Here is a 24,320-nt window from a genome sequence, read left to right on the forward strand (position 1 = left end):
TTACAGTGCTAAATATAATGTTTATACATTCACATCTCAGTTTAGTGTGGTAGCACACTTAGCAGGTGCAGTTGAGAGTTGAGGGAGGGGTTTAAACTGAAGTCATGGATGAATAAAAATAGTAACCTGATGAAGAGTCATCCAGATTATTGTGTCAGAGAGCTAAGACTACCTTTATAATGTTTGTCCGCTCCTCTCACAAGTTTGTGCTGAATAATGTCTGTTTTGACTTGACGATTAACAGAATAGATTTTGTGACAAAACATTATGTAGCTGTAGTGTTAACAGGTATGGATGCTAACTCATGTGAAAGCAAACAGACTAGGTCCAGGTCTACAGAAAAAAAGACATGGTGCAGCGAGGTAGTACAGTCAAGAACATCCTTTTTATTCAATCAGGTGCTGCTCTTCTCAAACTGTGTTTTTCTTCTTATGGAAAAGAAACTGTAATTAACACATGCATTTCACCTAGAGCTCTGGGGGTGTTCTCACAAAGAAGTGTTGCTGCACTGAGGGCAAAGACAGAGGTGTATAGGAGTCGGGAAGGGGTCAAGGGGCCTAGGGTGCTGCCTATTTTCACCAATAACCATACACACTTAAGATAAAGAACAAAATAAACAACAGAACAAAAAGACACGGAACAATCCAGCATGAGGTGGGCAGAGGAGAAAAATGGGGGGAATTCCCTGAATCCTCAAAAGTATGAGAGGTCAGGGTCATGCTGGCCTTTTAGCTATCTGGTTAGTGTGTTGTAAGTGGCTAATACTGCTGATGGTTTCGCTGCGTGAAACCCACTGTGAACAATACTTCACTTTAAGAGATTGGTTTGAGTGGACATGGGATTTATCCAGAAAATGCTAACTCCCCCTCTTTCAGCCTCATGCGGGACAAGTCCGATCATAAGGTGCTTGTAGCTTTTATTTTTTTACAGTCCAAGGCGTCCTCAGAGGGAGCCTCAATGACAGCATACCCTGATAGCAAAAATTAAACGAAATCCAAATTAAAAGAAAACTTAAAAAAGGGGGGGAATAAAACAAAGCCAAAATATAAATAGCTAAAACAAAAGAGCAAACTCTTATCCTAGTCCAAGCAGCCCCGTCATCAACGTCCCAGAGCAGTTCCAGCCCTCTTGACCCCATTCATCTTCTCCATAAAAACCTCTTCAACCAAAAAACCCCTGAACCCCCCGTCATCCCTTCCTAAACCCACCCAGGGGACACCCCCAAAAGCCCATCAGCGTAATTTGTTCACTTACATTAGCTGCTGAATGGAGAAGCTGAAGAAGATGGGTATGGTAATACAATGTGAAGCATACAGACAAGAATAACATGTGAGCTAACTGCATTCTGCTCAGACAAAAGTTTTTCGGCAATATTTTTTTTCACCCTCCCAACAGTGGAGAGAGCAGGAGAAAGAGAGAGAGAGACGGAGAGTGACGGACACACAGTTACAGACTACTCCAGTGTCTAAGAGAAAACAGACAGTGGAGACAGAGGGGAAGAAAAAAGCAAGAGCTGAACGAGAACAAGTTTTTTTGCCTTTTCAAAACATTTTTTTTTTATCATTTATCAATAAAAAGTAAAGAACTAATTCACACCAGTTTCCTTTTGTACTATACTGTATACATATATATACACACAAATACATATATATATATATACATATACAGCTTTGAAAAGGAAGAGAGGATAGAGGGGAGGAACAATGGAGGGGATTGATTTTAAGGCCGGAGGTAACAGTTGTCCCTGAGCACGGACTGGGTGACGAGCTTCTGCCGCACTCACAGCACTCAGGGGCAACCTTCTACCTCGAACCTTTAAAAACAAAAAAGGGAGATCTGGATTACAAAATGGAGTCTGTGAACAAAAGGCACTTTCAAGGGACAACCTTTAACTGCTGGGAAACTATACACTACACACAAGCACTATAAGAGTCATTTACAGAGGAGGAGGAGGAGGAAGAGGAAGAGGAAGAGGAGGGAGGTCGGAACAGGGGAGAGGCTCACCTTGCTGCCTGTTTAAAAAAAATGGCTCAGACCTCATGTTTATGCCTGATTGGAAGCTTTTGCCCCTTTTTTGTTGGTGTTTCTGTTACATCTGCACAGGAGGACTCCACTCAGGCGTCTCAACACAAACTTGCCGAGCTCGATCCAGCTCCAGATTCAGAAACATATAAAGATGATAATAATGGCATTAAATCTCGATGTGAAGCGTCTCCTGCTGTACAGGGAGAAACGTATGTGTTCACGCCAATGCACATGAAAAAAAAGAATAAGATAAAAACCATCAGGAGGGTTTACTTTGTTTTCTTTGCTGGTGAATTTCAGGCAGTGCACATACAGGTAATATGGAGAATTTCTAAGGTTTGTATCGTTAATATTTTTCTAAAGGTTGAACCAAAAGGCCTTTTGTGTCACAACCTTAAGGAATATAGGAACCTCTCCCCCTAGTCAATACAAATAGAAGAATACAAGTAGAGAGAGGAATAATGCTGTTTCCTAAATGGTCTTTTGTTCATTCCTTTATAATATTTCTGAATGTACTTTATAGCGTTAAAGCACCAGTTTTCATCTGATGATAGATTATTTTCTGAAGTTGTGTAGATTTTTTTCCTTCAGCCCTCCCACATTTTTATAAACAAATGATTACACATAAAACATTAAAAAAAAAAGAGACAAAGGAAATAAAAACAAATACCCCCAACTTACAAAGACTAGGATTTTTCATGGCCCTCTAGTTTAGAGTCCCGGAGCTTACGGACTTGAAACAAATACATTTTTTTTCTCTTTTCTCGTAGCTTTCTTAAAAATCTCTAACAGACAAACACAATGATCTACCCAATGCATTGCACGTGGCTCAATCGACACATATTTTTATAATAATAATACTTTCCATCAAAAAAACAAACACTTTTTTTTTCTTCAAACCTACTGTCGATTTGTGACATATCTAGGTATCATAATGCTGCGCTGCAGATGGCGATGGCGTGTGTGTCGTTTGATTCGTACTGGTAACAGTAAGGTGATGTTACTGAGATGGGTTGTGTGTGTGTGCGGGGAGGAGGAGGAGGAGGAGAGGTGAGAGTTCAGAAAATAACTAGACTGCCAACAAGCTTGTGTAGTAAAAGTTAAAAGGAGCATATATCATAAATATATATGTATAAGATCTCTCTCTGTCTTTACAAAAAAAAACAAAAAACAAACTGCAGTCCTCTATAAAGATCTGTCCTAGGCCAATGGTTTCCACATGCACCAATGCTACCATTCCCTGTAGCTTTAGCTTATATGTGGGAAGAGAACCTGAAGTCTAGTTTATTACTAATTGCATGAATAATACAGAGGCACTTCCATATACTGTTATAGTCTTGATATATGGTTTTAGTACATAGAGCTAACGTTACTAGAGGCTGAGAACGAGGTCTCGGGCCTGCTTAATATCCCTGCAAAACAGAACCAACAGCTAGGCAGTCCAGTTATTTTGTGAGGTCGGCTTTTGTTGGATTGTGTCATGATGAAAATAATACCAACAGCGATTTCAATGTGAACATTTACATAGAAAAATATTTCAAATTAAAAAGACAAATCTTAAATGAATGAAAAACCATTAACAAAGGCAGTCTGGAGAACCAAATATAAAGGCTTCCCTTTAATATTTAATGTCAGGGTGTTGGTGGAGGTGTTATATTAATATATGTGTGTGTGTGTGTGTGTGCAGGGTGAAGCAATGCAAGGGATGCATGTGATGAGCTGTTACTGTGCTGTCCATAAGTGAGATTTGAGAAACTGTTGTTACCATTTCGCTGAAAATCCGAGCATGATGTATAACTGCAAACTAAAGAAGAATGTTATGACATGCAAAAGAAGTTTAAAACAATCCAGGTGAGACAAACCCCCCCACCCAAAAAAAATCGCAAGAAAACACCTACAAACAAAATTAAAGCTAATATTATGAAGCTGATGCTGTGTGTGCGTTAATGTAAATAATAACAAGCTGATACTATGAGTGGTTTTGTGGAAGCATGCATGCGCGTGTGTGTTTGTGTGTGTGCTGCTTGTGTCAGGGCCAAGACGCCGATGTTCATCACAGCCTCATGCCTGTGAGTGGCCGCCAGCCCCGCCTCTCTAATCACTCGTCTGACTATCGATGTGCCACACTGTTCATCCCTTATTAAAAATTAATAGTGCATAGGTGAGGGGACGAAAGAGCACATATTAGTGTATATTAGTGTTATGACTGCCTGTCGAGCACTCACTCTCTCGCCTCATAGCTATCACTCTCTCCACAGCAGGACACCCTGATACTTTGACAGGTAAACAAAGACCAGCCACTTAGTGCATATATGTCAACACCATTGAGTGGTGTCACCATCATTGGCCAATCAGAAATGAAAGAGGCTCAGGGCTGAGCAAATCGAGCGGCGGAGTGGTGGCGACACAAAGGTACACGGCTGTGAGCACAGGTCTGGACCCTGAGCAGCAAAGAGCTCCAGGTGCGTGCATGTGTGTGTGTGTGTGAGGTGGGTTCATAAACCTGGAGGAGACATGCATGGTGAAATAAACAGATATGGATGCGTGTGATCTGGGTGGCGAGCTCGTCAATCAACGTGCACATCCAATTTCACCAGTGACTCTTTTTTTGGATCTCCCAGCCAATGCATGGAGTTTCATTGTGGAGACAACAAAATGAAAAATATATATATATCATTAAAAAAGAAAAGAAAACAAATGTATAATTGGTCATTTGTCAGGTTGCCATATTGTGTTTCCTTTCTGACATTTCATGGTGTATGTGTGCGTGTGTGTGTATGAGACAGTTCCTCATCTTCTTCCTCCTTCTTGCATTCTGAGTCTGTCCACTCGATGTCGAAGCCTCCTGCATAAAAGGGGACAAACGTTCCTGTTCGAATCACGTTATAGTGGGAGTCCTCTCAGGGCGGTGTGGGTCTTTTTTCTTTTCGGGTTCTGTAGTAGTACTTTGAATAGTGTTGGCGAGAGAGAAAGACCTTTTAGTGTCAGCAGTTTGTTCTTTATCAGCGACAATGTGTTTTTTTCTCAAATTTCCAATTTTCATGACACAATTTTAGCTGTTGATTCAGAGAGGCCTTGTCAGAGGAACCAGGACTGTGAAGAGAAACAAAAAACAGACAAATGTGTGTTTTTAGTCTTTAAACCATCACCAGACAAATTCACTTCAGGTCTGTATTTAGTTAGCACTGACTGTACAAACAGACACACACTCTGTTATGAATAAATAAGTCAGAGGTGGAGAAATGACAGCAAAAACCTCTTACACACACATATAAACAACTCAAAGTTGTGTGTTCATTCAAAGTGTGCCCAACCTTAGGGTCAGGACCCGTGTTAAATTACCACAACCAGAAGTCACTGGACCAACATACACCCACACAAGCAAACAAACAAAAACGAGTGCTGTCAAAATTAAGATGTTAACTTTTGCAAGATATCTGCCTGGCAGTTATGTAAACCAGAAACCCCGGCCCAAGTATGGACAAAAAGGAAACAGAAATGGGGAGCCACACTGGGCTGAAAACAAACAGCAGTTAGCTATGCCTGGGTGCCATTTAGCTGGATGTTAGCGTGGTCTCACACTAAGTCTAAAATGGCGTCTTGTGTTTACAGTGCTAGTTTCTTGTTGCAGATTGACTGGTGGAATTAATTTGTTCATGACCTGTTTAACAGTATAAACATGCACATTTTGTATATATTAATGTAACATAGGGCAATATGTTGTTTAGTTTGTGAATGCTGTTTAACAGAAACAACAGAATCCCATAAAAATAGTATTAGGATTTAAATAAACATCCTTTACCTACATTTAATCCATTATATCATTACAGGCTTCAGATATTGACAAAAAGAATTAATTAATTGTGAAATTAATTCCAGTAAATTGTGCTAATAGAGAAAAAGATTTTCAGTATAATTTTCTCAAAGTGTTCCTGTGGTGGATACATTAGTTTAATTTCACACATTCTCACTTTGTGGAACCCACAAAGACAGAACTGGCCTTCAACCACTAGGGGGCCACCTAATCCTCCTTCTCTCACTTTTACAGCACTTGCTGAGTACAGCTGTTGAAAAAGTAACTACCTAAACTTCACCACTTGTTGCTTTTAATAGGGCTGACTCAAACCGTTCACTCATTAAAAACAGTTGTGTTATTACACATAGAATTAGGGCAGCAATTTCTGTGTCAGTCTGAATGTCCTTCCAGTGAACAAACTCAGGACTATAGCTGCTCTGTCATGTGCTACCAGTTTACATGTAAGGCGATCCTCCTAATATGTCTCTGCTCTGCGGGTTAGAGTGGTCTCAGGCTACACTGTAAAGCTACTGAAGGCAGCTACTTCAGGGATCCGTTTTCTCGGTTTGATAAGAGGGTAGAGTGGTGGTGGTTTTGGCACAGGCTGAGCCATTCTGGCTGCCTCTGACATTCCACATGCCTCGGCCTGGGGAGAGTGGCGACACACCACACCTTTAACAGCGAACTCTCTGTTGCCCCCCCCCCCCCCCCCCCCCCCCCATTTGAGCAAACCCCGAGAAAGTTTCTGCCCTCCCTAAACCTCCGTCTATCCACCACCACCTCTACCTCCCTTTGGTGTTTGGAGATAACTCCTCCTCCCCCTGGCTCCAACTTCCCTTCTCTTTTCCTCCCTCTCTCCGGCTCTCCCAATGTAATCCTTGGCAGTGGAAACTGACCCCCCCTCTCTACCCCCCCCTTCAAGTCCAAGTTCAACTGCCTATGACATCATGTCTGGTTGCTGCAGCAACCAGACAGCCGGGACGTGACTGTGGAGTGCAGCGAGCTTCGACTAACTCCCTCTCTTTTTTCCCCTCAGTCCCTCTCACTTTTTTCCTTCATGCTTCCCTATCTTCATCACTCTGTGCCTGCATAGCTGTGCTCTCACCACCAGAGAGCTCCTTAGACCAGCTTTTCTCTGCTTACTGCTCTAAAAAAGTGGGAAGACTTTCTCCCTCTGTCTTGGCTAGTTGGCTAGCAGGCACCAAGGCGGGCTGGCAGGGCCATCGTCTGAACCTCGCCATATGCCAGGGAACAGCAGGATAGACAGAGACCTCCGTTACGCACTCTGGCTGAGGCTGTTGCTGACCTACTAGGCTCAGCTAAGCAAGAACAGTTAGTACTGATGCCCAGGTTCTCTGCGGTTGCTGTAAATGTAGCAAAAATGCTGAAAGTGGACATTTTTCAATCATGTTTGATAAACAATAATGGGAGATAATAAGCAGATGTAAGCTGTTGTAAAAGCCCTGTTGTTTTTTTTAGGGAGGGAAAATGAGGGGCAAGAGTTTTGGCACAGATTTGAAGAGTATGTGCATATGTGCTAACACACATTTGGATGGTGTTTGGATGTCCCCTCTGTGCCAGAGCTACATCTGTAGGAGAGCAGTGCAGGTGGGGAGCTTAAAAAATCTGAAAGGGAGCAGCAGGAGGAGGAGAGACAGAGAGGGGAGGGTGGACTGCTGATGCACTGGGGTTGAAGGGTGGGAGGTAGAGGGGGAGGCAGTGCAGCTGAGCAGAGCTGAGCTGAGGAGGAATGCAGATTGTTTCCATGTGTGGGGAGGACAGGAGAGCCGAGTTGGCTGCAGGCAGGTGCGGTTAGCCCCTAATGAGAAAAGTTGTGTTGGTGATGGAGGAGGCCCAAGACGCTGCAGCCCAGTGGCAGAGAGCAGCCAAAGCTGTAACCACAATGTAGTGCACTACTGGCCTCACACGCTGCACTAATACACACTGTGGGGCCTAACAGAGATAAATCAACACTGCTGGAGCTGAAACGAACTGGCACTGCTTACATTCACTGTGGGGAAACTACTGTGGTATATGCACTGTAAACCAATACTGAAACTAAAGGCCTTGATATATAGGCAAAACCAAATGCAGCTCAACAAGTTTTCAAACAAATGAAGGATGATTTCTGCATGTGAGAATTAGATCATTTCTCAAGCCTGGGTTTGGATCGTTTGGTAAAAACTCTAATACAGGTGTCAGTTTTTGTGGATGCACATCACTGTCGACATGAGCTGAATCACTGACTGACTGCAGACCCATTGTCTGTGTATTGCCTCTATATCACGGCCTTCTCTCTGAATGACATACTTGTCCATTTAAAGCCCCAAAATGCCTGTAGAATTGCAGTGTAGAGAGAGTTGTGCTTGCAGTGGTTGATGAGGGAAAAAGAAGACATAAAACAGAAGAGGAAGGAAGGAGGAGGAAGGGGGGGGGTGGATATGTGGATGTTAATTAAATGAGGGAGGTTGGCGGGGTACCTGAGTCTGCTGGGGGATATTCAGAAAGTTGTCCCGTGTTCCGATGCCGACAAACCGGTTGGGAGCTGTGGAGCCTGGCGTGGAGTATGCTACAAACAGAGAGATACAAGTGTGTACATGCTTTTATACACAATCATACACACTCAGCTCATAGTAGATATATTTAATATAATATAAACCTGCTAAGGCCATGGCACTGTCAAATCAATTACTGGGAAAAGACAATAGGGGTCAGGAATACTGACTCCCTGTTGGTCACATAGGGGATTAGTTCATGCTGTGACCTGGTTGCTCTCTTTCCATTTAATCTGAAGGGGGCATATAGCCTGGAATCAGTAGTGCTAACACAGATGTGGACACTCCTCAGCAGCCCCCAGGCCTCAAGAAAAGGCCACCATGGATTTAAGTAATGATAAGCAATGCTCCATCTATGTTTTAGAGGTTATGAGGAGCATCTTGCCTTCACAGTGACACCACTCAGTGATGCCACAGGATCAAATTTAGGGCAGTTGTTCTCACTGGACTCCAACGTGACGGCTGAGCAGAACTCTTGCTGTGCATGACTTGAGTGAGTTGAGGGGATGGGGATGTGTGGAAGTGGGGGAGGGTGACAGTGACAGGGCTGGAAACTGATGCATGAGTGAGGGTGAGAGTGTATTGTTGGCATGTGTGTGTGTGTATGTGCGTGTGTGTGTTTTGTGGCTGTAATTAAGATATCTTGAGAATCAGAGACAAAATTAGAGGGGGAAGAAAAAAATAACAGTGATAACAGTCACTGGGATGAGAAAAAAGATGCCAAATAGAATATTTATTTATATAGATGTTCATATAAATAAATAAGAGTGACAATCATCTGAGAGAGTTTGAAGAAAAGAGGAGAGAAAGACTTGATAGGACAGGAAGAGGAGAAGAAGAGTAAAACAAAGAGGAGGAAAAGGTGCCCCCGGTGGTCCATCCAGTGCCCCCTCTCGGTGTGCCTCTCCCATGGCCCGACTCATACTGCACCTGTCTGGGTGCCTCACCACTCTCAGATGACACTCCTTATTCCCGCTCCCTCAGTACAAGCACTAATTAGACAGGTTTGATTAGAGTTCATTATTTATGTTTAAAGAGATGGGTTGTTCTTGTTACACTGTTATTTTCATGTTTTTGTTGTTCTCAATTTTTAATTGTTGTGAGAGTTGTGTGAAAGTGGCGAGGGGATTGAGTGGGTAAAGTGGGGCATGATGTTTTTTTTGGAGTCCACGCCAACTGCCCTAATTTTGTTCCTTTAAAAAGAAAAAAAAGAGAAATAAAGGAAAACCAAACAAAGAAAGGAGGATATGAGAGTATATCAAATATAGAAAAGAAGAAAGCAAAAAAGAAATGAGAGAAGGGGGTAGATTGAATTGCTGCTGTCACAGACAGACATGCAAAGTCTGCGTTGATCAAAGGCTTGCAGCTACAGAGACAACGTGCACAGGGGCCTGCTCTGCTCCCCCAAACTACAAAACACATCAAAAAGAAGGGAGAGAAACTACACTGCCTCTTGTGGTGCTAGCAGGAAACCCGACACCAGAGAGAGAGAGAGAAAAAGATTTTTAAGGAAAGAAAAAGGATGAAGGAAAGAAGCTGAAGAGAGAAAGGTAGACTGAATGTCAGAGCAAGAGGTACAGAGGAGCTTGAAAGAGGATCTCTGGTTTGGCAAAGGCGTGGCTTATGCCTTGACAAAATTAATTCTTGGTACGGTACAATACAGTCCATGGCTCAAATAAGAGTGAAGCTCCTGGGGCTGCTGAGCATTTGTACACTGAAAAGATGTTGGCCAACCTTTCTGGAAACAGACGGACAGCTACTATGAAAAGCTGAATGGCAGTAGCCATCATTGAAGCCCCAGACCTGTGTTAAAAGACTACAGAAAAGAGCCCCAGTGTAGACACTGTATGCAAAAACTATGACTTCTATGTCTACTCTAGTTGACAAATGTCATGTTGTATTGGTATATAATGGATAATTGTGCTACCCACTAAGAGCTAACAAATCTATAGGTGCCTAAATTAGGCTTGGACAGTCTGGGGAGACTGGGGCGATAATCGGGGTTTGTGGAGGGGAGTGGGAGTAGGGGGGTGACTTACACGGAGATGCGGGTGAGCTGAGTCCGCCGTCAGTGGGCGTGCTGATGGTTTTAGAGTCGGGCATAGGGAGGGGCACAGGGCGTGCCACAGGGGGTGGCGGGGGCAGCAGGAAGGAGCCCGGCATTTTGCTTTGGCCACCTCCATTAGGCTGCAGATGGACCATACAGACAGGGTGAGCAGGACACACCCCGAGAATATACAGTGTACAGGGAGCCAGACATACACAGACACACACACAAAGAGCCCCATTTAGGAGGAAGGGACTCACAGAGAGTCAACAGCATCCACACAGACTTAAATATGCTCAGTCAAACAAAAACATGCGCTTACACACAGGGACAAGGGAGACTCACAAAATAAAACAAACAAAACATCAGTCTGGCTAAAAGTAGTGAGGTAAATAAGAAGTGAAGTGATGAACACAGTCATACACAGGGGGGAAAGAAACATTTTCTATGAGGGACAATGAGTGACTGTTAAGGAAAGCGAAGGGAAAAGATGTCTGTATGTGTGTGTGTGAATTTTGAATGTGCGATTTTAAAAAATATATTGTTTCTTCAGTGTATGAAGTAATGGCAATAAAGGATACTAGAACATGGAGAAGTAAGTGGTAAGTGGATAAAAAGTAGTTTAAAAGTTTACAGTAGAGGTTTACAGTACTACCCTCTGACATTTTAGCATAAATGGGCGCAAGCATTGTTATTTGGGGTTCTTCAGGGGGGATCTCCTTACTGAATTAGGTCCTCAGAAAGGCTCAACTGTGCCCCAGAAACACCCCCCTCTGCATTCAGTTTCCTCCTTAACCACAACAGTGCACCAGCATCATTGTTTTCTGTAAATGTTTTTCAGTCATTGTGTCACACTGTAAAGCTAAACCTTGTTGGTTATACATTACACGTTGACTTTGTAACCATACATAATGAAGGTGAATAGGCGGCTAGAAAGAGCAAAGGTTATACTGCAACAGGGTATACATCCAACTTCCTACACACACCCTTCACATGACTCTCTGCATCCTCTGCCTTTATTTCATTTTATTTTTTATTTTTTTTGCCTGGGACAGCCTCAACGGGCATTTTTATTTCACCTTGTACTCTACCTCCCTCAATCTGACAGGAAAGTTTTACTACCCAACTGTGGGAGAAAATACTGTACTGTACATTGAACCTGTGATGAGTGAAATGTGGTTTGGCTCCTTCACCCAGTTTTTTCCCTGTTTGAGCACATCTGGCTGCCTCCTCTAGTTGATGTATGTGCCCTAAAACCTCTCCTGGAGAAGCTGTTCCAGTTCATCCATACTGCTGTGTGCAGGTTTTGGCTCACTTGAACCTGTTGCACCTGCATATCTGACTAAGATGTACAGTGGTACAAGCAGTTGTGTTTTGACTTTATTGTGTAGTTTTGTGCAACATAATTATCTTTTTTTCAGTTTGCAGTAAAAACTACATCTTGCATCTTACATTGACCCCTCCCCTCCTTTTTTCAGATGTCAGATGACAGGTGACTTACCTGTGCACTGGGCTGTCCTGTGCCGTCAGTGCACACAAACTGCACAAACTCCTTTAGCGGGTCCTGGTGGTGATGGTAGCGTATAGTGGGGTGGGTAAAGTACGGGCTGGACTGCTGGATGATAGAGGAGGAAGGGAAGTGCAGGGCTGAGGCTGAGGCACGGGGGCTCCCTGAGAAGGAAAACAAGAAAGGGAACCGGATAGGAAAAAGGACGAGGAAAAACGTGAGGAGAAGAGAGACCCATTAGATCATCCTGTTAAATTTCGATTGGAAAAAACTACAGATGTTAAGCATAACTGTATGAACACTAGTTTGACATGCTCACTGTGACAGTATATAAGACATGCATATGTTTTAACTAAGTACAAAGACAGCTGGCAGGTTGTCATTTAGGTCTAACACAGAAAATAGCTGTGACATTCTCTTGTGGTTGACTGACTGAAGCTGTTTCTGCTTACAAATGACTGGCATTATCCCTGGCTATTGGGCAACATCTGGTCCCATTCATTTTATAAATCAGCCCACTAGATTTCTCTGTACCTCTGTAAGCCTGGCATCACTACACACACACGCACACACACTGCATAGCCACATACACAACAGTGTGTTACAGTATTTTCTGCCTTCTGCTTCGTCTTCATTTCTCTCTCTCTCTTTCACCCACACATACACAAACCACCAGGGTATGACAGAGCCACACACACACACACACACTGGGTTTTTCCACTTTTGTTTTATTGCTTGTCAGTGATGTGTAATCAATCAGCAGCATATCCTTGCTGTGCGGTTCTGCCCAGTAGTTTGAAGCTTGAGAGAGAATCTCCCCTCTGCTCCCAGTCAACCACAAAACACCTCCCAGAGACATTAGTCAGCCAGCCAGCCAGCCAGCCAGCCACACACACACACACACACACACACACACACACTAGGCTCCACTGTCTGTCTTGTCTGCTGTGATTCTATGGCTTTGGCAATTTGGCACACCAAACTAAAGATGCAAGCTGCTAGGTGAGGGGAGCCTGGCGAACAAGCATCTGTGATTATGTCTGTCACCTACCATCTCTTGTGTATACTGTACTCACAAACTGTTAAGACTGTTTGTTCAAACTTTCAGTGTTTTGTGCATCTGATGTGCCCATCTTTGTGTATCAAGTTGGGTGATTGTTTTGTGTGTGTTTTCTGTCTGTGTCTTGTTATATGTATGTTTTTAGTATATTTTGTATATCGTGTGTGTTTGTATGTGTGTGTGTTATAGCTGCCACAATGGCAGACTCTCCAGACTAGTATAATCAGACAACAGTCAATCTGGCAGCTCTCCATATCAGTCTGGAGCCAAAAACAGGACATAAACCATTGAGTCCTTACCCCAGAACTGCCACACTCACTAGACCTATACAACAAGAGCTAACGGCTTCAACACATCTAAGGCAAGCCATGGTAGCTAACTGCATCCCCCCCTTCATCTCTCTTTTTATCCCTCTCTCTCCCTTCCTCCCTCCCATCATCCTCCAGTCTCTTTATAGAACCAAGGCCTCCGAGGGACATTCCATTTGGATGGCAGCCATTTTAGCACAGAGAGCCTTCCACAAGAGTGTAAATTTACACATGCATGCACGTGTGCATCCCTGTGTACGTGCATAAATGCACCAAGACACAATCTCCAAACACTGTCTCATTGCAAACTCTCTGTTATATAAAAACTCTTAGCCAACAGTTGTGGAACAAAGAAATCTGGCCTAAGGTTAGTCCAGTTTAGAAATCAATCTTTTGGATTCTTGAGCAAGTGAGAGACTCCCGCTCTGTTAAGATAAACATCAATGCTAAGTATATTTTCTAAATATACTGCGGGGAGCTCCACAAGTAAAATTCAATACATTTCAACACAGAGGGCAATGAGTCCAAATGACCTTTACATGGCAGGTCTGGTTTGGCTGCGGACCAATCCATCCCTTTGAGATACAAATGGAATGAGAGGGAGAGACAGAGAGAGGAGGACATATTTATTCCTTTGAAAAATGAGACCAGTCTACAGGGACTTGTTGGCAAACTTGACATCCTGGAGATTTTGGGAATTCTCTAACTGGAGATGGTAAAACCATGTCTGTTATGCTATAGGACCCCAAAGCTCTTATGAGGACAACTTGTCCTTAGCGTCTCCATTGAAACAGAGAATTTTATCCACTATACTGTACGTACCATATCAATGCCCAAAACCTTCTTTAAATCTGCATTTGCTCCCAAGAAAATCAAACAAAAAGAAAACCCTGCCTTAGAAAAACACACAATAAAAGAATCACCGGTTGTCCTTAATGCACACTGTGGCATAGAACGCCCTTGACAGGCACTGGTTCTTCTCTGCCTTGTTCTTGCCTATATAATAAAGAATTTCAAAATCTCCACTTCAGACAGCGTGTCTGATGGCTCCATATGGTACATTTACACACCCAGTCAAGGTCATAGCATTATAAAAAAGCTTTGTAAGAGTAAAAGCATGACTTTTAAAAACATTACAACAAATGCATGAAGCAGTAGGATGTGAGGCATGGATGCAGCACTGGTACCATGCAATGACAATATTAAAAAAAAAACACAGGCACAAAGATGGTGGTAAAAATGAATGGATGGAGAGAGGCTGAAAGAGAGAGAGAAGAATTTATGCCAAGCCATGGTGGTAGCTGTAACACTGAACAGGTGAAACTCTGCAGGCATATTGCTTCCCAGCAGTTGCATCTGTAGGATTGGAAAGTTTTTTTTTTTGTTTTTTTTTTTCACAGCAGGTACGTTTAGGATTTTCATTTTCAGGCACACGATTGTTTTGTTTGTTTCCAGAGGAGTTTGGGCATGTAAATATGGAAATGTAATATGGGATCACATCTGACACTCCCTTTCCTTCTCTCTCTTTTTCAGATTATTAAAAGTTGGGGGGAAGTTGTTGGGTTCATGGCAGGGCTCTCACCTGGTCTCACTCCTGCCAGCACAGGCAGCGGGTGGTGTGTGAACGCCATGCGGGGGGACCTCGTCTGGGAAGTCAGGGCGTTGAAATCAAACTTCCCCGGCTTCTTAAGTGAACCAGGCGAGGACAATCCTGGCGAAAAAAAAAATGGGATCAACAAAAAAAAGTGGAGGTAAGAGGGAGGAAAAGAGAGAGGTTGGTTTTAATCAACAAAATGTTGCTTATTTGATTAGCTAGACTAAAAAAAAAATCAATTTGATTTTTTATTGAAGGGGACTTGAACAATCACGCTTTTCTGATTAGATTGTTTCATTTTCTCATTGGTTGATAGCAGTGCATTGTTCCCTGTCCTTTTTGGCGGTTGGCCATTTACTTCTGTTAGTTTCAATGAGTCAGTCTGAGGACTGTGTGAATGCAATCAGAAAGGATAAAGATGTTAAAAAGACCCAATAATGATTTACTGCTTATAGTGGGGTTTTGCTCCTCCTAAGTCAGTAGTAATTCACTCACAGATACACTGTAGGATTCCCAACTCCCAGCTTTATGGACATAAGGTCATACTGGGCTAAGCAATATTTAATAATGTAAGTGCATGTCTTTTTTAAGAAAAAAATGAGAAAAATAGCTAAATCCAAGCTGAATCTGTTTTTTGTTTTAGCGCCAAAGATCATTTGTAGCTATAATCATCTCTACTGTGCCACTGTATGATTTTCTGTCTCATCTCTTTCGGTGTCTCTCTCTCTTTCAGGTGCCAACTCTAGGGTTTCTCTGTGTATGAGCATGGCCACTATACAGCCACAGTCAGCTAGTTGTGGTCTGGCTTCAACGAAGCTCACAGGCTGGCGGCACGAGAAGACAGCTTCATTCAGAAATAGCACACACTGTACAGTATGGACATGGCAGCTGCTGAGTGCGAAAGACAAGCAGACGGACAGAGAGAGGAGACAGAGGGAGAGAAAGAGAGAGGCGAGAAGAACGTGGGAGACATGAAAATATGTGAGGGAGCAAAGGAGCAGGAGAGCAAAGCAGAACCTGTGAAAAATGCAGCAGTGTTTTTTTTCTTCAATGCATTGCTCTGACAACATGTATGAAATTGGAATGTCATAAGATGTTAAATATGGTTATTATCTCTCGTGCGCACACACTCACACACGTCTGAACACACCGCCACATTTAACTGATGAAAACACAGACAAATGTCTTGTAAGTTTTATTCTAATCTTCCTCACAAGTGAGCGGTGTGATACTGTTCTCTCTTTAAACTTTTTTAGTTGTTTTTGTAGTCTATTTCTGTGGCCCCTCCGCATCAAACAAGGCATTAAATACGATTCCTCCTCAGTTCTCCAGCTGGAGATGTGTGAAAGTCTATGGGAGTGTGGGGGCGTGTAAAACCTTCCCTCCCTGTGTGAAAGAGTTAAGTCTCAAGCAGGTGGGAGTGAATATGTGTGAACCATTTATGTCTTTAGCAGACATATATCTCCCCCCCCCCCCCACACCAACTGTAGCAGGAGTCTGGGGGCGTATTGTACTGTCAGACAGATTCCAAGCATGAAAACAACCCCAATCCCACTTCTGACACCAGCAGTTAGCAGTGATTGCTATGACACTGTCACACTGGTGGGAGAAAGGTGGAGTAAGAACAGTCTGCAGAGACTGAAAGACGGAAAGGCACCCCAGGGGGAAAGCTGGAAAAGACCGAGATTTGGAGGAAAAGTCCACAAACCAGCACACTGTAGATGAAACAGTTAAAGTTTCAGAGAGGCTTATGTCTTGTGTGCTTTTATTTGGAAAGCATAAAATGAAATCTGAGGTATAGAAATCAAAGCCAGGAAACAAAAAAAGATCAGCTGAAGATTGACATCTGTAGGCAGGAAGTTATAGCACTGTCACTATCAGCAAGGGAATGGGGAGACAATATTTCAGTACTTCAGAGGGTGTGCATTGGTCTGATCTGTGTGTGTGTGTGTGCCACAACTGCACTGTTTTCTCTTCTGGCAAGCTTTCGTATTTCACTGGCAACCAATCAAGCGTTCCCATGATGACCCTTCTGTCTCTTTGCACTAACAGGCCTGCCACCAGATGCGCCCTCTGAAGAACACACAGACACACACACACACATATGCTCTCACTCACACACAGTTGGAAAAGACAGGAGATAGTAGTTTAAACAAGTAAAGGAAAGTTGGGGAATTCTCCTCTCTCCTGTGATTTAAACCACATATGTCTATAACCATATGTCCATCCGTACCTCTCTAAGGACTTGTAATAATTTAACTCAAAGCACTGAGCAAGGCCCCCACCACCACTACCACAAGTCTCTGGTGTCTCAGGAAAATTTCACAATCATTTGGAACTAATATGAAATCATGGTTGTTTCGATTGCCTCCACTCTACACCCCCCCTCCCACCTCTCTTCGCCCCTGTGGAGCAGATGTCTCCAGCATCCTCATGGATCCCAAGGCTACACACACACAGAAACACCATCTGGGACCAAGCTTCAGCTGTGCATGTGTATGTGTTTGACTGGGATGTGTGATATGCGTGCAGAAACCCATCATGTCTATATCTGAATGTAACTGTGTTCGTATGATTTATATGCATGAATGCATCTTCATACATCTGTGTGTGCTAGTGGATGAGTGTGTTTTGGTTTTGGAGGAGTAAATTGTGCTATGGACAGACTGAGGTGCACCTGTGAGTTTTTTTAAGTAGTGGTTTCTGTTTGTTTGTTTATATACCCCCACCTGAACAGGAATTCCCAGATGAGAGTTGCCATTGGCAGGTGGGATTCTTTGGAAAATCAGACACACACCATTCTGAAATCACACATGTTCGACTCCCTGTTTCCTTTCTCTTCCGTATCTATCAATCTCATCACTGTGGGAAAAAAAACTGTGCTAGTCCCTGTTTAAAATTCTTTCCAAACTTGCACAAAAAACACTCATAATTACAAGGGTTTTGGCTTCGCAATTTTTCACTAGGATTTTGTAAATTAATTGGGTAACGGGTCCAGATTTGCATGCTTTTCTACACCCCTATTTGCCAAACTCATTAGGAGGTGTACACGGCAGTGTGCTAAAATTTGGACACTACTATATGCTACACACACACAGGGAGAGAAGGAGAGTGAGAGGCAGGAAAAAGATGGGAGGTGAGGCTCTGGTGCGCTAAGGCGTGCAGGAGTCTCTGTTGTGGCTCTGATGAGCAGCCTCTTAATTACATTTACAGCTAAGTGGAGCAGGAGCAGAAGAGCAGCCACTGAGGCTCGAGTGAGAGTAGACTGGGGCAAAAACTAACTAAGACTCTTGCCTTCCCTAGTTCACACCTGATAAGTATTCTCTCTCATTAGCTGTCCCCGTTTGAGTACACTAAACTCTCCTTCCCTCTTGTACCACCCACTTTTCCCATCCACTCGCCTACTTTCTGGTTCTGCCTCCACCTTCTCTCTTCTGACATGTTTCTCCCTCCCTGTGGCCCCCCCTGATGTACACGTTTTCAATTAGACCGAAGGGAGACAGGGATGTAGGGCTGATGGGAGAGGAGCAGGAGGAAGGGTTTTACACCTCTGATCCACAGAAGCGTCTTAATGAGGGATTTGAGGCAAGGGAGGGACAGCACGACAGAGCGATGGAGGCAAATCAGGCACCTGAACACCTGCAGGGGTGGGGAGTATGATAAGCATGTGTGTTTCAATGTGTGAATGTCTATTCCAGTGAGTGTGTGTGAGTCACTGCATGTGTGGAGGTGGGCGTCTATGTCTGTACAGTATAGATTCATATGTGAGGGATTGTATGCATATGAGTAAGCCACTGTGTAACAGTGAGACGAGGTACAGAAATTAAACATGTTTGCTTATGTTGTCATGCTGTAGGCCCTGTGACATGAGATAGTTAAAGTTAAAGTGTCATTACATAGAGAGGCATGAATAAACAGAGATAAAGTCAGGGTGCAAGTTGAACTGGAAGATCCTGCCCCGGGGCAACATAGGACATGTAGTGTCAATCAATAAAACTCTGATCAGCAACAGTGGCAGCAGTCTGTTCACTCCTAAACATTAAATGTCCTTTGTGGCACACTCAAGCTCACATATAAACACACACACACAAGTTATATATGTATATATGCATCTATACAGTATATACAGACATACACAGAGGAATGGCTGAGCTACATAAAGGCTGATAAATAGCAATATATATATATGAGTGTAATCAATGTTGTTCTAACCATGGTAAGGAAACTGCACGCCATCGTTTTCATGTTTTATCTTCCTCTCCTGCACACTCGCCAAATGGTGCTGCACTGAAAGTGAAGAAGGGTATTGTTAATAATGAGCTAGAGAGAGAGAGAGAGAGAGAGAGAGAGAGAGAGAGAGAGAGAGATGCTAGGAAGAAAAGGAGAGTTAGGAGTGAGCATTTGTGTATGATGGTGGCAGTGAATGATTGATTATTGATACAACATCATGTAAGCTGTATGCATGATTGTGGCTTTAAAGGTGAGGATGAAGAAACATGAACCCCTGAAGTGAAGTGAACAGGAGCAGGCTTTCATTGGAGTTATTGAGTTGTAGGCAGGATGAGGTGGGATCACTGTGGAGGAAGAATAAAGAGGGAATGTCCAACGCTGGAGTAGTGGTTACTGCCAAAACAATGGAAAGAGTAACACAAAGCCTTAATACAGGCTGCTGTAAGCTATTATTCCATCCGTGATCTTGGCATTTATATTCTGGAGCTATTTGGTGGACAGCATTTAGCACCATTTATCTATGGTAAATTCAATTTTCTGGGGTTATTGTCATGGTGTTATAGTAAAATTCTGACCAGAAAATGGAACGGACTGCTATTTTAAAACAGACTGCTATTTAAAACATGCTGAAGCCTTTAAATCTATTTACTTAACAATAAAGGCAGAGACTTTTCCAATTAGTGTAAAATAGCAACACCACAAGCTGAAGGTGTTGACTGTACAATTGTTCTTTGATTTTTATAACTAGGGGCTTTCAATATTCACCTAAATCATCTTTATTTTGGCAGGTATTTGTATGATTTGTCACAGTCTGAAACAAATCTGAGACGACTATGATCTTGAAACTTTCATTTAGTCACCCTCTGTTGCTAAATTGGGTAATGATGATGACTTATGTTATGCCCCACTAATTAAACTATATTAAGTTATCGTATTTACATATTATTAAGGGTTTATTTAGGAGAATTTCCACTGCAGGAATACAGAGCTGGTTCAAGGTTGTGATTATAAGAACCACCCCTCAGGACATTTATTACTTTTGTTCCAATTGTGTGTAGGGTCGACCAAGAGCAGCCCTGCAGGTTTTTAGGGCTGTACCTCCTATACTGTATACTTTTACTGTCAACAAAAAATGTTCCTTAAACAACTTCTACACAAGAAGAAGTTCTGCTGTAAGTTCAGTACAAAATGGACACCTTATTTGTTGCCAGTTCAAACACCGAACGTGCTGTGATTTTATATTGCTCATGTGGACTGATAAATCAGTCTTTTCTGTCATAAACTAAATAAACTACGCTGAAATTTCATTGACAAATAATCAGCGCATTAGCATAAATTGAAAGTTGAGGGTTTGTTTGTTTGTGCTACAGGTCTTTACGAAAAGGTGATTGGTGGGTGAGTGGAATTTTTGGTGCACAACACCAGAAAAAAAATGAAAAAAGATTGATGTAGGGAGTGTACAGTAAGTCAAAAGGAGGAAACTGTTTGGACTTTTTTAGTAGGGTGGGGGGACAGGCAGGAAGGTGTAAAAGCTTCATGATGGATAGTGGGTGACAGGTGTGGGGTGGGGTGGGGAAGGTACCTGCATCCATGTCATTGGGCCACGCACTGGACTGGGAGGAACTGGCAGCAGGCGAACGTCCAGGGTAGAAAACATCATCTGTGGGGCTCTCCAGCTCACTGTCGTCTAAGGACTTCCGCTTGGTAGAGCTGAGGGGGTGAAAGGACATTAGGTGGGTGGAGTAAAGGTGTGGGACAGATGATGTACAGCTGAAGAATACAACATTTGCATCTTAGAGGCAACAAAACCACTATCGCAAAGTCTTGGAGGAGAACAGACAAAGCACAGGAAATGTCAAAACTATGAACGAAGAAAGAAGAAATAGAAAGAAAAGATAGAAGCAGATACAGTCACATGTTAAGACTCTCTCTCTAAGTGTGTTTGTGTTTTTCTGTGCATGTCTCATTGATTTGCAACTGTTAGGTGTTTATAACTACCTCCGTGGAAGGTTTGCGTACAACTCCACCTCAGACCTAAAGTGACAGCAGATGACAGAAGTAAGAAGAGAAAGTTAAGAAAGACACAAAAGAGGAAAAAGCACAAAGAGCCGTCACACATTCAGAAAGAACAGAGCACCCAACAGACACACACATAAAAAAGAGGTTCCAGGACTGTGAATGGACTTGTAGTGCCAAATACCAAGTGCAAAAAACCTCAATGAAAGATGTGCTTTACTTGCCAGTAAAGTCATCTTTGTGATAAGAAACAATGTACCGCTGGCCAATATTACAACACTGTGATTTCACACTTCCCTCCAGGTTGCCCTTGGCATCACACAGAACCACAAACAAAGGCAGAACTGCTGAAGCAACGTGGTGGTTTAATCCATGAGAATCTCTATTCATACTGAACAGCTGTACTTCTACGACAGTGAGTGTACTGTATATCTCTGTACACGCTGCCACAGAAATGCTGTTTGAACATTTACCTGGTCGAAGGAGGAGAGGTGAGGGAGCGGCGCCCCAGAGCCACCTGGTTAATGTTGTAGTAGCTGGGACTGCTGTCCAGGTCAGCCAGTGAGAAGTTCGGACCTGATGCTGTGGCTACAGGAGCTAACAGAGAAATAATCATAAAGAGGGGAAGGAGTGCTGCAGTGTGGTTCAATTCTTCATAATAAAAGCAACATCAAAACTGATTAGTTGATTGTTTTGAGCAAACCATAAAGAAACAATCTGTAACACAAAAGACAAATAAATCCATATCTTTACTGTTTATCTGTGAGGTGGTTTACTTACTCTGCGAAACTCTGACCAGCTCCGCCACATTCCACACCCCTGAGGTGACGAAGCAGTCCTGGAAACTCAGGTGCCCTGTACAGACACGATGTGGATCAATTCTTTACAATCACAAAGACTAAAAGTTGAAAATACATTCAATATTCACAGTTGTGTTTCAACAGACCCCACTCTCATATAAAAAAAACAAGAACAAAGAAGAAACCCTGAAAATCATATGCCTTTGAGACCACGACCATCTGCAACTCTGTTTGTGGTTCAACATCTGTGTGCATGTGCTTGCTAATTGGATCCATAATTGGAATATGTTAAGACTGATAAGCATGATGGAATCAATTCTATTATGCTGATTTGACAGTGTTTGGACATGGACAAGCGCATGTGTGTACCTACCATTGGGTGGTGGCTTGATGTCTGTGTCTCCCTGTTGGCTGGAGCTGTCTGATTGTCCAGATTCTGCATGGAAATGGAGAGAAGAGTGAAAGACAAATGGTTTACATGCTTAAAAAAAGAACGAAAAACATACTGGTAAGTGCCTCAGTGAATCATAGCTATGTATCTATGATGCCAACAGTATGATATTTGAGGTGTGAGGGATATGGTATACATCTTGTGAATGTCTGTGTGTGAATTCACACATTTTTGTGTGACAATCTTGTATCTAAGAATGTACTCTCCCATTTTGCTCCGTCCCTTCAGACTTAAGGTGCAATGATTTACACTGCGCTGCTATGCCATTTAGTATCTAACCACGCAATCATATCCCTTACCCTAATCCTATTTAATACTTTCTTGCTGGTAGGGATTTAGTCTGAGTAAACAGAGCACCTTACAGACACACACACACACACGTAGACACACATGAACACACACCCCCACACACCCTCTCTCTCTCTCAATCTGTTTCTTTCTCTAATTTTTTTTCATGCTCTAATACATGTTGTAATCCTGGCATGGACACACATACACACATAAATACAGACACACAAATTGAGTAAAAAAGGCTGACCATGCCAGTCGGCTTGCCCCGAGGGATTTGAGGGACAGTTTGTTAAAGTTGAGGCAAAGTATTTCCCCTTGGAATCAAGTAGGAAAACACACACTCGAACCACACACCTGTTATGGTGTATGGAAACACCAGGGCTTTGCAAACATGAGCAGACACAAATGAACCAAGTCTTGGCAATTCAGGGGGGCAATTACACTTGCATGAGCCACAAAAATGAAAGAGGAGGTTAGCAGATGAGTTTTGTAGTATGAGTCCTGAGAAAGGTCGGCCTCTTGGTGAATTATTGCCAGGACTGTCAAAACACTGTCGTATATAAATATATGTTTACAGATCTGTAACACAGACTGAGCAACTTTAAGTATTTCCTTGCTCTCCATGACCACAAGTTGCCGAATAAGACTGGGGTCAATTTCCTGGACCGGTGTGGTGAGGTGGACTAATGCTATCGGCTGTACATTCAGGCCTAGCTAGACAGTAGGTAGCTAGCAAGCTAGCTAAAGGAGGTGTTTATCTGCAGGCTGTAGGTGATAACAGAGCACACAGACTCCTGCCAGCAGCACTTGCCTTGCAGCCACGCTAAGCCACAGATTACTGAGCAGAAACAATAACAGACCTGTCTCGCAGCCTACGAAGCTCTGCTTATCCAGAGAGAGGGGCGAGACAGACAGAAGAGCAAGAATGAAAGAAAAGAAAGAGCACAGAAATGAAAGAGAGCTTCTTTTCCCCCTCTCTTCTCATGCAGAATATCTTGCTCTTCTGTGTCTCTCACTGGCTGGGTGTAATCCTGGCAGCCATCTTAGAGCTTGGCAGCCATCTTAGCATTGGCGGTAGTGCCACATTCCAGCTAACTGACGGCACTCACTCCAAACATACGAGGCTGCGCCCCCGCCACGCACGCATCCAGACACTTTCAAACGCATACACATTTATACGTGGACAAACACTGAGGTACACACTCAGAGTAAACATATATGATGGCCAATGAAAGCTGTTGAGAAAACAACCTGACTTCACTGGCCTTTTTACCATCCTGCAGTATTTCACTGCAGGGCTCTACATTATTGTAAACACTCCATTTCTCACACCATACATGCACTGGCTAGATACACAGTTTCCTTGCAGTATGTACAGTATGCTGGATATATATGTGTTGTACTGTAATGTGTAAGCCACAAACTGGAAGACTTAAAGTGAATGTACTATCAATGGCAAAAATATCATAAAAGAATTCAAGCAGGCAAAGAGTGCATGTGTCTGCTACCATTAGTATTCAGTATTTGATACACAGTTGGGGTATTTAAAACTATGAAATCAGATACAATACTCTACCGACATTGTGGAAAACCATGTCATTGACACTACAATACCCCCATCTGACTGACATCCTCATTTG

General features: G+C 42.9%; 1 protein-coding gene across 11 annotated transcripts in view; it reads right to left on the reverse strand.

The window, feature by feature from the left end:
• Positions 1-5,006: 5,006 nt before the first annotated feature.
• LOC114435676 (nuclear factor 1 X-type-like) overlaps positions 5,007-24,320 on the reverse strand; it is a 93,808-nt gene continuing 74,494 nt past the window's right edge. For 3 of the 11 annotated variants that reach the window (XM_028405572.1, XM_028405589.1, XM_028405563.1), the window contains 11 exons: positions 22,312-22,374; positions 21,919-21,993; positions 21,612-21,735; positions 21,121-21,156; positions 20,705-20,832; positions 19,105-19,179; positions 14,881-15,009; positions 11,925-12,094; positions 10,416-10,563; positions 8,302-8,390; positions 5,007-5,118 (listed from right to left, as the gene is read on the reverse strand). In XM_028405572.1, the coding sequence (XP_028261373.1) occupies positions 5,104-5,118; positions 8,302-8,390; positions 10,416-10,563; positions 11,925-12,094; positions 14,881-15,009; positions 19,105-19,179; positions 20,705-20,832; positions 21,121-21,156; positions 21,612-21,735; positions 21,919-21,993; positions 22,312-22,374 (1,052 nt within the window). In that variant the 3' untranslated portion in view covers positions 5,007-5,103. The remainder of the gene's footprint in view (positions 5,119-8,301; positions 8,391-10,415; positions 10,564-11,924; positions 12,095-14,880; positions 15,010-19,104; positions 19,180-20,704; positions 20,833-21,120; positions 21,157-21,611; positions 21,736-21,918; positions 21,994-22,311; positions 22,375-24,320) is intronic. The other 8 variants (XM_028405581.1, XM_028405598.1, XM_028405614.1 and 5 more) reach the window with 8 other exon arrangements.

Source organism: Parambassis ranga, chromosome 1, assembly GCF_900634625.1.
Source record: "Parambassis ranga chromosome 1, fParRan2.1, whole genome shotgun sequence".
Taxonomy (NCBI): Eukaryota; Metazoa; Chordata; class Actinopteri; family Ambassidae; genus Parambassis; species Parambassis ranga.